Source organism: Plutella xylostella, chromosome 24 (assembly GCF_932276165.1).
Source record: "Plutella xylostella chromosome 24, ilPluXylo3.1, whole genome shotgun sequence".
Classification (NCBI taxonomy): domain Eukaryota; kingdom Metazoa; phylum Arthropoda; class Insecta; order Lepidoptera; family Plutellidae; genus Plutella; species Plutella xylostella.
Genome location: NC_064004.1, coordinates 4478185 through 4494955, shown reverse-complemented (window position 1 = coordinate 4494955; position 16771 = coordinate 4478185). Strand labels below are relative to the sequence as shown.

Sequence of the window (16771 nt, the reverse complement as noted above, 5' to 3'; positions counted from 1 at the left end):
TGTTTTTTCACAAAACAGCGGTTGGCTGCCTTTTTTTCGCACAACACATGTTTTTCCGCTAACTTCATTGCAGTGTGCTCTCCAAAACAAATACGTTCGTTTCGGTCGCATTGTTTTTCTCAGATTAAATTCTGAACTGAATCCTTTCGGACTCCTCGTGATTCTCTTCTTATCTCGGTGATCTGGCACCACGTGTCGTTGTTTATCCCTAGGCGCGCTCGGTAGAACCTCATCGTCGCCGTAATGGAAGTCGAACAAGTCGCTTCCGACTCGGAAAACGTGGCGGTGGATGGGCCTGAGAAGCCGGTGGACGGCGCCGGGGACGCCGCGACGCCGCACTCTGAGCGCCTCCGACGCAAGAACAAGAAGTTCCTCCGAACTAACAGCAAAGAGAAGGAGACAGTCGCCGCCGCGCCTACTCCGCTCCCCAAATATCGCAGCTGGAAGAACAGTCGACGACCACGCAATGGCCACGGCCGGGGCTTGCCCAAGAAAGGTAACTTATCTACCTACCTACTCTCATCACATAACCCCCAAGACGCCTAGACCAAATCAATAAAACAAAATCGGTAAACAAAAAAGCGAAAGTTCCAGAAAGCGTCGCCAAAGCCGAGCACATTTTTTTTACATAATATTTTGTTTACTACGCATTAACGACCGGCGCTGACACAACTTGGGTTGGGTAATAGGCGCCTACAGTGATCGGAGCGCGGCGAAGGCTCCAAGGTCATCGCAAAATTACGCAGTTTCCATTTAAATCGACTTTGGGATAATGATTTCCCGACCTACGCTACAGATTCTAAGTTGAATGGCCTCCCTTATTGGATAATATTATTATGGCGGAACTCTCGCCGCGTTTATTTCAGGAATAGGGTATTTTTGAATGCAGGCAGTGGATTTCTGTATTTATGTTTATGCTGACAGCTGCTGCGTAAAGGGCCCCACCCCTCTAGCTAGAGGTCAAGGTCAACAGAATGTTATTGTTATGGTTTGAATGAAATGGAATCTGGGACAGGTTTTTGAGGTGGAAGACAGAAGAATATGATGTGGATGGAATAAAATTATAGAGGTTAATTAATTTTTCTGTTTACCCTCAATGTATGTATTAGTAATAGACTGTTGTATTGATTTGATGAATATAGATGATATATTATTTTTTTTAAATAAGATTGATTCTTTGTTTCTGAGGTACCCAGCAATATTTATAATTGTGTAATGGATTTGAAGCTAAAAACATTTTCTTTTTGTCATACATATTGTTCACTATTTACAAGAATATTTTATACAATAGGTACTAGTATAGGTTAGTAAATAAAAAACACCTGTTTCAGATTCAATACATGATAAATAAGCCTTGACTTCTAGACAAACACAAACATTACACCCATATATAAAATTTATGGTCTTGTTTGTCTCATAGTCAACATTTAGGTAAATAGTTTGAGTAATAATATTGATGGCTGTTGTAAGAAACATTAAATTTTTGGCTATCATTCATGTAAAAAAACACATAAAAAATAAATCAGAAAATGAAAGGACACATACACATAGGTACATGTGCAAACTGAAATAACCCTCTTATTCAATTGAATATGCATAGGAAGAATATAATGTAATTGTACACTTGTTATCTTTAGCACAACAAAGTTGTCCAACCACCAACACTGTAATTTCTTATCATTTATGACCACTAATAACAGCTTGTTGGAAGGTGTGGTCAGACATAAATTATCATTATTTACTGAAACTAATACTTAAACCATTATTATTAGGTCATAAGATCCACTGCTGGACAATGGACATATAACCATCAAGTTTTTCAGGCAGGAGGTATTCTCATGCTATGCTTCCATATTACAACAATATTTGAATACACACTAGATAAGAGTCACAAAAGAACCATTTAGTTTAGTTAGTTTGACAAGGCACAAAAGTGTAATGGCTGCCAACTTCAGAAACTATCACGTTGTTTGGACGAACTCTATGCTATACGTCTATGTAGCAATACCGGTGTTGATATATTTTATAGTAGTTATAACTCAATTAAGGACCACATTATTAATAAATTTGTTAGCTCACTGTGATGCTAATCGTAAATTTTAAGTAAAGTATTTCTTGGTTTCTATATGTGAAAACCTTTAACTGGCATGTTTGTTACTATTAATTTAACTATTCCTAGTTCTATAATTCCATGCTGTTGGTTTTCCATGCTTCATTAATAAATAAATAAATAAACTGTAGATTTTATCCAATGCAGTAGTACTTGTGAAAAGTTGGTTCATTAATGCATCTTTGCCTACACAACAAGGTTGTGTATTTGAGGTGTTCATAATGTGTAAGCTACACAAAAACTTAAACCTGCTATTGGCTTATAGTTTTATTTATCAATTAAGTTGGGATAAGGAGAAAAATAAATAAAATAAACAAAGTTTCCTTTCATCTATAATAATTTACAATGCTTATCACCACTATGAAGGTTTAATTTTATCTATAGTATTGCAAAACATATGTAGTATGATAAACATTTAAGATTACTCATTGCATTATTAACCATTTTACAGGCAGTAACCGAAATATTGCCACCATTTTGTAACTTTAATTATAGTCACCATGGAGTTAAGATTGAAAGAAAACAAAAAATATGCATTGGCAATTCATAACTTTTTAATAAGTATACAAATAAATAAGTACCTAATTAGCTATGGCTCAAGTACCTATAGAACTGATAAGATTTGTTATTCTTCTGGAATCTTTAACATAAAAGAGGGGCATTATGAATTGATATGTGTCTTATCTGAGTTTAAATGCAAACAATGTACAACAAATTCTATTAAATATATGGAGTCATCTCACACAAAGATACCTGACACCAACTTAGGCAGAGCCGGTATTATGGGTGATGATATTGCTACACAAATACATACATAAATGACGCATAAGCGATCAAACGAATGTTCGGCCCGGACGGGATTCAAACCTTCGACCCCGTAGTCTAGAAGCAGAGTCACTACTTCCTCAGCTACAGTGTTCTCAAGTTTTTATAAGCAAATTGTTATGCTGTCATACAGCTTGATATCTTAATCTCAAAAGCCTTCTGTACCAAAACACAGCTACAGCTTAACCAACAAACCTTAATCTTGCCACTACTGCCTGAACAAGTTGTCCTCAAGTAGTTTGTAACATTTTTATGCCACCATACACCATACAGCTAGACTAACAAACTCCTTGTTTACACAATACTGCTAGCTTGACCAAAAAACCTTTACCTTACCAGGTGGCGCTGCTAAACCTTGACTAACAACCCTTTACCTCCCCAGGGGGCGCCGGAGGCAAGGGTGTCTGGGGCATCCCCGGGTCAGAACTCCTCGAAGAGTTGGAGGAGGACGCCAACGACCCCAACTACGACCCAGAGGCCGCCGGCGGGGACCTGGAGCTCAAGCAGCTCATACTGGAGGCCGACGCCGAGGAGATCGTCGTGAGTACTTACAATATAGTACTCACATCGTCATCATCATGTTTAGCCTATATCAGTCCACTGCTGGACGTAGGCCTCTCCCATCCCATAGTACTCACGTACTACAATAGAATAGGAGAAATTTAATTTAAATATGTAATAATATTAAACTTTGTGTCCCGAAGTCGATATATGGCGCCAGACAACAATAGATTTCTATTGTGTCTGATTTCAAGGGATTCCAGCGGTTAATAAATAACATACTAGCTATTCCCGCGAGCTTAGCTTCGCCTTAAAAAGTTTTCCCGTGGGAATTCCGGGATAAAAAGTAGCCTATGTTCTTTCCCAGGGTCTATACCATATGTATACCAAATTTTATTCAAATCCGTTTAGTAGTTTTGGCGTGAAAGAGTAACAGACAGACAGAGTTACTTTCGCATTTATAATATTAGTTAGGATTGCTTAAAGTTAATGCAATAAATGCATTAAGTAGCGAGAAATTGCTAACACTTGCTAATAATACTGATCAGTATCGTAAAGGACAGCATTTGCTGTAATCCAGGGAATCATTTTACATGTCCATGTCCAAGTTTTGTGGTAAGACAGTAGTAATAAAGGAGCTCAACAAAAAAAACAGATTCATGATTGGTGATCCCGAGTTCCAGAATTTTTGTTGTTGATTTTGTGTTTGTGACCAATATCGTAATAACAATTATGCCTCTATAATAATTACTACTCGAGCGCTATATAGATATGTCTCCTAGGCTACAATATCTCTGAATAGACTGCGACAAAGTAATAGATCTATTAATAGTACAAAAACAAGTCTACAGAACAGATTAGATTATTGTTATATGTGTTTACCTCGGCACTGGGTTGTGTAATCGACAGCCCGTTTCTGCTAAATGGATTAAGTGATTAAAATTGAAACCTTTATAATTAACAAACACAAACGGCAGACAGTAAATTGTCCACTACAAGACTGGAGGTTTTGGTTAATCTACACGCTTGGTAGGCGGGTTGGAGATATCACACAATACTCGTACTAACATTCAACGCAAAAAAATCGTGAGAAAATATTTGTCTGCCCGGCCGGGAATCGTACCCGGGACGCTTGTCTTAGTAGATTAAGCCCTAGTTTCACCAAACTCTTTAATGATCTAACAGACTATGGTGAAACTAGGGCTAAGTCGCCAACAGTTTAAGGGTAGGCGCAGGTACAATGATGTTTATTTACTTTGAGATTTGAATTGATTTGTGACAGTTCTTCATACCCATGTTTCATCAAAATTGGTTCACAAGTATTTTTTTTCAATTAAGTGTTGTAGTGAGAATAGTGGAGTAGGGACTAAGTAGATTTTTGTTTACGTCTAGTAGAGTCTATTCAACTAAAATGGATAGAATATTTGTTGTAGCTGGCAAAGTTCCAACTGCTGCCAACTTTTATTATTATTTGTATGTAGATCTTACCATAAAGATGAAATACCGTGTTGGGCCGTACCAACGGAATAGAAGTGAAATAAATTCCGTAGTTCGTTTTGGCTACTAATTGGGATTGCTTGTGAAGTCAATATTTATGTATAATATGGTTAAATTATAATTATTGAACATTAGGTTGTTAACAAGATATCATATCAAAAATTAAATGATTCGTCTGAAAACTAAGGTACCGAAGAACTAATGACCGTAGAACAGGAAAACTTAGCGTGGGACGCCCTCCTGTCCGCTGGACCGACGACCTTAGTTACCTTACCTGGTAGTGGCTGGATGAGGTAGGCCGAGGATAGAATGTGGTGGTATTAATTGGGTGAGGTCTACGCCCAGCAGTGGATGATTACGGGCTGATGATGATAAAGTTATTATGAATCCGGTAAATATGTGATTCTATTCGCGTCGGTAGCAGACGGTGTCGGTCAGATATGTACGTGGGTGGCATTTTATCGATTCCCCTTTGTTTTTGGAGGGTCACTGTAGCCTAGGCAAAAGTTTAGTAGCGGTGATAATATGTTATGTACTACTCTGTATTAAGACAGCATTGGGATGCACTAAGACCCCCCGCAGACTGCAGACTTTTAGTCGGCCGATAGTTTGGTCGGGCTCTTAATCAGTATGGAGTATCGGCCGATACATAAACGTTGAATGTGCGCACTACCATACATCTCCATACTGATTAAGAGCCCGACCAAACTATCGGCCGACTTAAAGTATGCAGTCTGCGGGGGGGTCTAACTGCCAGATTCAATAACTCTATCTATCGATAGCTGTTAGACTCCGCTCTGACAGTTACAGTAACATATTGACAGAATGCAAATTTGTATGTGTCAAAATCGTGTGATAGTAATAGAAATAGAATCATTTATTCGTGAAACTTAGGTTTTACAGGTTGGTGGGCTTATTAAGTACGCTATGTTCTGTCCTATAATGGATGTATAAATTTTAAGTTTTTAAATATACTTAGTCAGTATTAAAAAGTAGACGGTATCTATTTACAGCATGCATTGTTAAAAAAATTGAAAAGTTACTGTGAGCTATCAATAGATAGAGTATTGAAACTGGGCCTCAAGTCTGCTAAGGAATGGCGCCTCAATGCTGTGTCGTCTGAATGGTTTTCCGACTTTAGGTATCCGTTTTCTCTTGGTTATTAGTCCCGGTAGTCTAATATGAAACATTTCACACTTATTACTGTTTATTAACGTTAGTTTTTTAAAAAAGTTGCAATCAATATTTCCTAAAACGCAGAAAATGAATACCTCAGTGCGAAGCTCATGCTGCCGAAACACAACTGTGCCGCCATTCCTTAGCAGACTTGGGGCCCTGGCAATATGGCGCTCCGCTCACTGCAAGAGAGTCGAGGCGGCGGCGGCGGCGCGGTGCGGCGTCACGGCGTTCGTTTGTTTTTCCTCAGTATAGAGTTACCCTCCTGATTCTGATGTGAAGTTGTTCTAATCCGTTCTTTAGCTGAATGTTTTGAAACAAACATGGCGGTGGTTCTCAACCTGTAAAAATATTAGTTTTCTTATGATTCTTGTAACAAATGAGGTACTTATTTCAAATCTAATAACATTTAACCTAGTATGTAAACAATCTGATAAAATCTCTCACGTTTTACCCGTTACAAAGTTTGCTTTTCGGACTCTAGCTTACTTCAGCTAGACTTTTTAGTAAGTCCGTGATCCCAGTAAGCAAGTGTTAAGCAGCTTACTACGTAAAGTGAGCGTGTAACTAGAAAACTGAACACTCGGCATACTAAACCGATAGCTTTAGACTCAACCTCATAGTAAAGTTTGAGAAGCGTTTTGTTATCATCGTGCAAATGTCAACAACCGCGATGTGTGTCACTCGAAGCCGGAGCGTGCCAAGAGCACACACTCGCTCACACACAACAAAAACACAACACACGAGTAGGTGGATGAATGGACGCCTGTGGCATAGGCCGTACAGGTTTTTAAACCGTCGATTTTAGACTAAGTCAGTTACGTTCGTAGTTCCCAACGGCTGAACCGATTTTCTTTTAGCTTTTTTAGGGTCGTAGGTAATATTTCCCAGAGCCATGTTTCATGAAAATCGGTTCAGCAGTTCAAAGGTTATGCGACTTTTAGTGTTTTAACGTTGGTTAGGTTTTGTTGTTTTGCCGGTTATGACTGAGTTAATAATGTTACAGCAGTTTCAATTTTATCATTAGCAGCTTAACTTGCTGAAGCGATAATAATTTGGCACATAAACGATAAGGAATAATTCGTCATGTTGTGTTTATTGTATGGCAAAATGGTGACTTAAGTTCATGATAAAATTCAATCACTACCTATTCGGACAGTTTTTTCTGAAATGAAATATATATACCGATAAAAAACGCATCCGAATTGGTCCACCCCTTATGGTGGTTTGTGGCCAATACTATAACTTAGCCACCATAAATGGTACATGCATATATTATAATATTATCCTTAATTCCAAGTAGGTACAGCCAGCTGCATAAGTAGCTTGTATCGTTGTATTTGTATCTTATCAAAATTACAAACTGCCTATTCATTCATTCAGACATTGACGGTTTGATATCTAGGTAGTTTGACAAGGTACAAAAGTGTATAGCTACTTGTGCAGCTGACTGTACATAAAATAAAACTCGTAAAAATTCCACATCAATTCGATCTGCATTGTGGAATCGTGCATTCGCATCACATCGTATGCGCCGTGGAGCGGACACTGACTCGCCTTAACGACACATGATTTATGTCTCGATTATCATTATTAAGAGTTTAATTCAGTTTAGTCCATGTTAAACAGCGATTTTGAGACTGGTCGATAACAGGGACGGACTTGTGTGATTGTAACAAAATGTATAAAACCAAATCGCTAAAAGCTGACAGGGAGTGGTCGGTTTAACTGGCACGTATTATTTATTATTATTCCACTACCATGTTTGCAAATGAGGAGTCTATTATGCTAAATATGGCATAGTGTTGGCGAAAGCATATCTGCCAAAGCTCTGCCTAGGTTACAAGGTATGTTCTGTGCACGTGTGCTATGTATCACCTTCACGACCCATCCCTCACGGCTGGGTCACGGGTTTCCTTCCAATGAAGGGTTTAGGCCTAGTCCAGTCCAGTCCAGACTACGCGGGCCCAGTGCGGATTGGTGTGCTATGTTTACCTTATAACTTTGTTAGATTGTAACAACTTTAAAGGTTCCTTTTCCTTTCCACTGATGTGCACAGTGATGTGCTATGCGGTTATGCTGTGACGATAGAAATCCTTTCTCCCTTTGCTATGTTATGTGGACCAATGAATATTGTTGGTGGATATCAAACGCATCCAAAACAACGTGTCATAGCACATCTTTAGAGGAAAAACACTTGGCTTGTTACTAACAGTGTCACTATCCTTGTTCCAGCGCAAGTCGGAGTCAGTGATCCTGGAGTACTTCGAGCACGGGGACACGGGCGCCGCCGCCGAGGAGTTCCTCGAGTTCGTCACCTCCAGCCGGAGCCATGTGGTGAGTGGACAGCATTAGGTGCACCCTGGACAGTCAGCGACTGACGCCAATCTGAGTGGCCGATGCTTTTACCATAGTCTCAAACTTAAGTCTAGTCACGGACACGCTTAGAATGAAGAAAGAAGACTTCGTAAGCATCGTCAAAATCGTCGTCTCAAAAAGCACGCCAATGGATGCTATGTTTAATTATATGTAATATTTGTCATTATGCAAGACGATAACCCTACTGGTATATTAATGGTTCTTCAACAAATACAGCATCTGCTATGCTGATCACAGCAATGTTAATTCGATAAACATAATGTTACAATCATCAGCAATATAATTTTATCAATTATCCGACTTCAGGTGTTCAGCCTTCTATTGCCAAACCAATCCTATGAAGGGTATTTATTTTAACCACGAAGACAACTGTTATGAATATAAGGCTGTGTCCACAAATACATTGTAATGACCTTGTTTTCCACAGATATGCGAGACGATAGTGGAGGTGGCGCTAGACCACAAGCCGTCGCACTGCGAGATGGCGTCCGTACTTATATCTGATCTCTACGGGAGGGTGTTCACGGCTAAGGACATCGCTTTAGGTGAGTAGTCAACTAGTCACACACTTGTCTGTGTGCCAATTACGAATATGGTCGACTCTAGTCGATAGGTAATTCGATAGCAATTTGCCTACTGAATGACTACCTACTAGAGTCGTCAATATTCATTTTCCACACACTGCTGGACATAGGCCTCCAAAGAGGCGAGACAAGCCTCTGTAATGTTATCTCATGCAACCAATACTAATAAAAATACTGTCTAAGGTTTTCGGTCCAATGGGTTGGAGGTTTTATCTATCTATCATTAGCATCAGATATTAGCAGGCCAATACTTCTTAAGCTGAAGCAAAACCAAGTTATGTTGTCCAATAAACAGCGCAACCCTAAGCAGTCAACATCACGCTTATCTGACTCGGAAAACCTTTCACCACGGTGACCCACCACAGTCTAGTGTTATTCACTGACACGCAAAAAATCGCTAAAAGACCTGCATAATATCCCCAAATTTAACCCTCCCTTCCCCCTCAACAGCCTTCGAGAACCTCCTGGACCGTCTCCCGGACCTGGTGCTGGACACGCCCGAGGCGCCCACGCTGGTGGCCAACTTCATCGCGCGCTGCGTCGCCGACGACTGCCTGCCGCCGCGGTTTGTGCAGCGGACTGATTACGCCAATGACTACGCCAGGTATGGTTGCAAACGGTTACTTACGGAACTATGGACGCACCTGACTTTTGGTGCCGCAACACAGCGTGGATAGAACGTAGATAAACGCAATTCGCCATAAATTCAGCGCTGTGATTGGTGGAACGCGCATTGAACGCGTTTATCGACTCGATCGACTGATGAACGGCTGCTGGAAGGGTTCATGACGATTCCTATTCCTCAAGTTAAGTCACTACTCGCGCTTAAATAGTCATAGGAACCGAGCAAGCCGCCCGCGCTCTACTCTTCTGCTTCCATCGGGTTACTTTCAGCCATTGTTCCTCATCGACATGCAATGGCTTTATCCTTAACAATTCCTCTTCCTTTGATCCTCTTCCTCAATAACCGTAGTGAGGTCTGGTGCTGGAGGCCCCCACGCTGGTGGCCAACTTCATCGCGCGCTGCGTCGCCGACGACTGCCTGCCGCCGCGCTTCGTGCAGCGGACTGATTACGCCAATGACTACGCCAGGTATGACTGAGTACGGTTACTTACGGCACTATAGCAGCACCCGACTACTGGTGGCGCTTAACGTTCGTTGTAGATGTAGATAAACTTCACTATACAGCGATTCGATTGGAGGACGATGTGATTAAGGGAACGCGCATTAATGAGTTTATCGACGTCGATAACGAACCCGTATAGCGGCCGCGGCTCTTCCTCTTATCCAATTCCTCAACAACCCGGCCGTCTGGGGACATTCCGAAGGCTCCGACGCTGATACTTACAGACTAGTTTTTTTTTTTTTTAACCCCTATCGCAACCTTTTTTCGCTGTTATTGCATGCCGTGACTTAGTTTCTGTTTTTAATGAATTCTTCTCTCTGTTTGTTCCAGACAAGCGATCCACCGCGCGGAGACGCTGCTGTCCATGAAGCAGGGGCTGGTGCGCCTCGACAACATCTGGGGCGTCGGCGGCGGCATCAGGTGAGTACAGTCCCTCTGCAGTTGACTGGAGGAAATTGTTTATTGTTTCCGCTCTGCACTTTTTAGTCGTCAGCGAAATAGAAAAACGATACGAGCTCCTAATCTGGCAATATCTTCCTAATGATCTGACCCCCTTATTCATAAAAAAGTTAATGGACGCTTTAGCTATAGGCAGATATTTGTTTACAGTACCTAGAAAAAAAACTAAATAGAGGTCTCGGCTTTTTGATGTTAAGTTCCTTGGTCGTAAGACCAATACCAATACCGTTTCTTTCTCATTAATAAATCATATTTGTACTCAAAAACAGGGACACGAACCACTTATTCCAATATAATATTTATACAATGTACGGTACGTGGTCTTATCACTAATAGCCAATCTTTCCAGGTAACCTTTACGTAAAAAATACGATCATAGTAATTCAAATCCCGTCTTTTGCCCCCACAGGCCAGTGAAATCCCTCATCAGACAGATCCAACTGCTGCTCAAGGAGTACCTCACTTCAGGAGACCTGGCGGAGGCGGCGCGCTGTGTGCGCGGGCTGGAGACGCCACACTTCCATCACGAGCTGGTGTACGAGGTGAGTGAATTAAAGGGGACGTACTGAATCCTGAGTGTCGTCAACTGTAGCTAATATAAGATCTGACTGCATAATCTTGCAATCATAATGACGAATCCCTAGTGCAGCCCTAGGTTTTGTCAGGAATATGAAGTTAATTTCCCGAACACAAGTAAATCTAGAATATCAAGTTAATTTCCCGAACACAAGTAAATCAAGAATATCAAGTTAATTTCCCGAACACAAGTAAATGGATGCCTGGTTACTAGTTGTGCCTTAGATGGCGTGTATCAGGAGTTCTTTCTGATCACCTATTGTTTTGAAAATTCGGCTTACTTAATCCTTACATACATAATACACCCGCTTTTAGCTGTAATTTTTTACCCACGTGATAGGTGGCTCGCCGTATCGCAGCCATTACTTTATCTTTTTAAAACAGCCTGTATAACCCCCACATCTCCTTGCAGACGATCCTGCTGGCCATCGAGACCATCAACTCGTCAGTGGAGGAGCAGCTGTGCACGTTCCTGGCGGAGCTGCGGCGCTCGCTCGCCGTGTCCCCCGAGCAGATGGACCGGGTCAGTAGTCATCATCATCATCATCAGCACAGAGACCATCAGCTCGTCAGTGCAGGAGCAGCTGTGCACGTTCCTGGCGGAGCTGCGGCGCTCGCTCGCCGTGTCCCCCGAGCAGATGGACCGGGTCAGTAGTCATCATCATCATCATCAGCACAGAGACCATCAGCTCGTCAGTGGAGGAGCAGCTGTGCACGTTCCTGGCGGAGCTGCGGCGCTCGCTCGCCGTGTCCCCCGAGCAGATGGACCGGGTCAGTAGTCATCATCATCATCATCAGCACAGAGACCATCAGCTCGTCAGTGGAGGAGCAGCTGTGCACGTTCCTGGCGGAGCTGCTGCGCTCGCTCGCCGTGTCCCCCGAGCAGATGGACCGGGTCAGTAGTCATCATCATCATCATCAGCACAGAGACCATCAACTGTATGCTGGAGGAGCATCATCATCACATCATCAGGCAGTAGGGTCCATGAGAGGATCATATTCAAATGATATGCCTAGTGTATGTTGTTATAATTAGCAGCCCGTAACCATCTGCTACTGGACATAGACCTCTCCCAAAAAACACCAGAACCCTCTGTCCTCGGGCTTACTTATCTAGCCAGAGGTCCAGCGCACTGGGGCTACATTTTCTTTTTTGTGGTCCGGAACTCAACTACTAAAACAGTCATCTGTGTTTCTGGACTAAAATATGGCCGACTCACTGACTGCTTCTTCAGCTTGCAGATTGAAAGAGATCTGTCGGTTACTTTAGTTCTCTTTCCAACACAAGCAAGCTAGTTCTCAGAGAGTTGTCGGGTAAGTGGGCAAACCGACTGTCAGATGTTTTCAAGCTCCCCGAAGGCCTCTGACAAGCCTTAACGACTGCTGCCGAAGCAGCAACCGGGACTCACGGCTTAACGTGCCGACCGAAGCACGGAAGCGTCCAGTAAAGAACCACTTGAAATCGGTTACCTATCCAATGGCTGACCGTGCCATGTGTTGTTGCTTTACCTCATTGACTATAGACGCTTAATTTTCTTCTTCTTCTTCTTCAAGTGCCTCTCCACTATTGGAGGTTGGCAGTCAACTCCGTATACTCTTTTCCTTCTCTTGCCTTAATTTTCTTTAACTAATTATTCCTATCTTTTCTCCAGGGCTTCCTTCGCGTGCTTGAAGACATGTCGGACATCGTTCTGGACGTGCCGCTCGCGTACATCATGCTGGACCGCTTCGTGGACAAGTGCACGCGGCGGTTCCGCCTCGGGGACCACGTGCTCAAGCGTATGCCTACCAGGTGGGTAAATCGAAAACGGTTTAGCAGTTAGAATTTTGACCGAATAGAAAGAGGCTGGAGGGTTATTATTGGCATAATCTCCATGCTTTGCAGGCGGGTTGCAGATGTCATACAATACAAACATTTATCACCTATATAAAGTCTGTTTTTTAATCTCAAATACTAAAATGTCAGATTCTGAAAGGTTCATCGACAGTCCATTGTCCTGCGATCAAGTGACGTATCGTTCTATTGGCGAGACAATCGACTGTTGATGAACCGTTCAGAATGTGTCAATTTAGTAACCGAGATAAAAAAACAGACTTTCGTATCTACCCAAGCCTGGTTCGAACCTAGAAACTTGAGCACAACAGCCAGAGTCGCTATTATAAACAATGCGCCTTGCGGTAAGTAAGACACTATAATTTATGCGGTCAATTAAATTTACCTCAAAATGGCGGCACATATTAAACCAGGTCTCTATCAGTCACCTGCACCACATGAGACAGCCAGCCCCCTGTACACTAGCTCCTCGTGCCGGAGACATGTCGGACATCGTGCTGGACGTGCCGCTCGCGTACATCGTGCTGGACCGCTTCGTGGACAAGTGCACGCGGCGGTTCCGCCTCGGGGACCGCGTGCTGCCAAGCATGCCCACCAGGTGAGCGCGTCGAAAACGGTTCAGCAATTCAAACTATTATGTAACTAGCTGTGGCCGGGAGCTTCGCGTTAAAAAGTTTTCCCGTGGGAATTCCAGGATAAAAAGTAGCTAGTGTCTTAATACAGGGTTTCGGCTAACTCCATACCAAATTTCGTTAAAATCGGTTCAGCCGTTTTGACTCTGTCTGCCTGTTACTCTTTCACGTCAAAACTACTGAACGGATTTGAATGAAATTCAGTATACATATGGTCTAGACTCTGAGAAAGAACATAGGCTACTTTTTATCCCGGAATTCCCATGGGAAAACATTTTAAGGCGAAGCGAAGCTCGCGGGAACAGCTAGTAATGTATAAGTTATGATGGCGGGCGGCAAATATTGAAGTAAGTGTCTTATCAGTCACCTGCACCACATGAGACAGCCAACCCCCTGCACACTAGCTCCTCGTGCCGGAGACATGTCGGACATCGTGCTGGACGTGCCGCTCGCGTACATCATGCTGGACCGCTTCGTGGACAAGTGCACGCGGCGGTTCCGCCTCGGGGACCGCGTGCTGCCAAGCATGCCCACCAGGTCAGCACGTCCAAACCGGTTCAGCAATTCGAACTATTATGTAACTAGGTGTTGCCGCGAACCTAGATTCGCCTTAAAAGATTTTCCCGTGGGAATTCCGGGATAAAAAGTAGCTAGTGTGTTAATCCAGGGTGTCGGCTAACTCCATACCAAATTTCATTTCACGCGAAGAAGAAACAAAAATACACACATACTCACAAACTTTCGCCTTTATAAGATTAGTAGGATAGGATTGCAGGACATGAGGGTTGTAGGTATATATATATATTCCCAGGTCTGGTTGGAACCTAGAAACTTGGGCACAACAGCCAGCGTCGCTATTATAAACAGCGCATTATGTGGTTAGATAAAGAAACATATAGGAAAATGGCGCATTATGTGGTTAGATAAAGAAACATATAGGAAAATGGCGCATTATGTGGTTAGATAAAGAAACATATAGGAAAATGGCGCATTATGTGGTTAGATAAAGAAACATACAGCAAAATGGCGGCCGGCACTATTAAACTAGGTCTCTATCAGTCACCTGCACCACATGAGACAGCCGACCCCCTGTACACTAGCTCCTCGTGCCGGAGACATGTCGGACATCGTGCTGGACGTGCCGCTCGCGTACATCATGCTGGACCGCTTCGTGGACAAGTGCGCGCGGCGGTTCCGCCTCGGGGACCACGTGCTCAAGCGTATGCCTACCAGGTGGGTAAATCGAAAACGGTTTAGCAGTTCGAACTATTACCTCACTAGATGTTCCCGCTAGCTTCGCGTTAAAAAGTTTTCCCGTGGGAATTCCGGGATAAAAAGTATCTAGTGTGTTAATCCAGGGTGTCGGCTAACTCCATGCCAAATTTCGTTAAAATCGGTTCAGCCATTTTGACGTGAAGAAGTGACAAACATACACACATACTCAAAAACTTTAGTTTTTATAGTATTAGTAGGAAGTAGGATAGGACATGAGGGTTGTAGGACGTAGGTAAGTACCTATATCTGCCCAGGTCTGGATTGAACCTAGAAACATGGGCACAACAGCCAGTGTCGCTATTATAAACAGCGCATTATGTGGTTAGATAAAGAAACATATATGAAAATGGCGGCCGTCACATATTAAACCAGGTCTCTATCAGTCACCTGCACCACATGAGACAGCCAGCCCCCTGTACACTAGCTCCTCGTGCCGGAGACATGTCGGACATCGTGCTGGACGTGCCGCTCGCGTACATCATGCTGGACCGCTTCGTGGACAAGTGCACGCGGCGGTTCCGCCTCGGGGACCGCGTGCTCAAGCGTATGCCTACCAGGTGGGTAAATCGAAAACGGTTCAGCTATTCAAAGTATTATGTAACTAGCTGTTCTCGCTAGCTTCGCCTTAAAAAGTTTCCCGTGGGAATTCCGGGATAAAAAGTAGCTAGTGTGTTAATCCAGGGTGTCGGCTAACTCCATACCAAATTTCGTGAAAATCGGTTCAGCCATTTTGACGTGAGGAAGTAAAAAACATACTCACAAACTTTAGCTTTTATAATATTAGTAGGAAGTAGGATAGGACATGAGGGTTGTAGGACGTAGGTAAGTACCTATATCTGCCCAGGTCTAGTTTGAACCTAGAAACTTGGGTACAACAGCCAGCGTCGCTATTATAGACAGCGCATTATGTGGTTAGATAAAGAAACATATAGGAAAATGGCGGGCGGCACATATTAAACTAGGTCTCTATCAGTCACCTGCACCACATGAGACAGCCGACCCCCTGTACACTAGCTCCTCGTGCCGGAGACATGTCGGACATCGTGCTGGACGTGCCGCTCGCGTACATCATGCTGGACCGCTTCGTGGACAAGTGCACGCGGCGGTTCCGCCTCGGGGACCGCGTGCTGCCAAGCATGCCCACCAGGTGAGCGCAAAGAAAACGGTTTAGCAGCATTGAAGTATAATGTAACTAGCTTACTAGAACAGACAACGCAAACAAAATCGGCAGGAGGCGCGCGTTTTAAAACCAAGCCCGTAACTTTGCCATTTATGGACGGATTTCAAAAATTCCAAAAGTAGTGTGCTCAGAATATTGCAGATGTCATACAAAACAAATATTTATCACGTATAAAGTCTGTTTTTAATCTCGGATACTAAATTGACAGACTCTGAACGGTTTATCAACAGTCGATTGCCCCGTGATCAAGTGACTTATCGTTCTATTGGAAGGACAATCCACTATTAATAAACAAAAAAACAGACTATAGTATTTCTACCAAAGCCTGGTTTAAACCTGAACAAATCCACTGAAAAATACTAGGAAATTCGGCCTTACCTATACGTACCTCAAATATTTAGACTAACTTTCCCCTTTCCCCCCACCAGAGGGCGCAAGCGCTTCGTGTCCGAGGGCGACGGTGGCGCCATCAAGGATCACGCGCTGAAACTGCGGGAGTAGATCCCCCGCCCCGCCCGCGCCGCACCCCCGCTGACGTCTACACCGGAAGAAGGCATTGTCTATGGCAGGTTGAAGTTCAAACAATGATGTCGATTCTGAAGGCACTAAACTTTAT

The 16771-nt window shown here is 43.1% G+C and overlaps 1 protein-coding gene across 3 annotated transcripts; it reads left to right on the top strand.

Moving 5' to 3' along the window:
- Nucleotides 1-70: 70 nt before the first annotated feature.
- On the top strand, nucleotides 71-16771 carry LOC105392855 (programmed cell death protein 4). Of its 3 annotated transcripts, XM_048630048.1 has the most exons (11): nucleotides 71-496; nucleotides 3318-3475; nucleotides 8345-8446; nucleotides 8916-9033; nucleotides 9523-9575; nucleotides 10064-10164; nucleotides 10530-10619; nucleotides 11068-11200; nucleotides 11647-11757; nucleotides 12887-13026; nucleotides 16584-16771. In XM_048630048.1, the coding sequence occupies exons 1-11, from the start codon at nucleotides 244-246 to the stop codon at nucleotides 16654-16656; spliced, it is 1332 nt and encodes a 443-aa protein (XP_048486005.1). In that variant the 5' UTR covers nucleotides 71-243; the 3' UTR covers nucleotides 16657-16771. The 3 variants fall into 3 exon arrangements, with proteins under 3 accessions (XP_048486005.1, XP_048486006.1, XP_048486004.1); XM_048630049.1 differs by lacking the exons at nucleotides 10064-10164; nucleotides 16584-16771 and adding an exon at nucleotides 13551-13713 and having other exon boundaries at nucleotides 9523-9676; nucleotides 12887-12910; XM_048630047.1 differs by lacking the exon at nucleotides 10064-10164 and having other exon boundaries at nucleotides 72-496; nucleotides 9523-9676.

Excerpts from the sequence above, each read along its gene's own strand:
- LOC105392855 (XM_048630048.1), top strand. The coding sequence starts at position 244 with ATGGAAGTCGAACAAGTCGCTTCCGACTCGGAAAACGTGGCGGTGGAT. Across the intron at positions 497-3,317 it reads CCGGGGCTTGCCCAAGAAAG|GGGGCGCCGGAGGCAAGGGT; the intron begins GTAACTTATCTA and ends TTACCTCCCCAG. Across the intron at positions 13,027-16,583 it reads CTCAAGCGTATGCCTACCAG|AGGGCGCAAGCGCTTCGTGT; the intron begins GTGGGTAAATCG and ends TCCCCCCACCAG.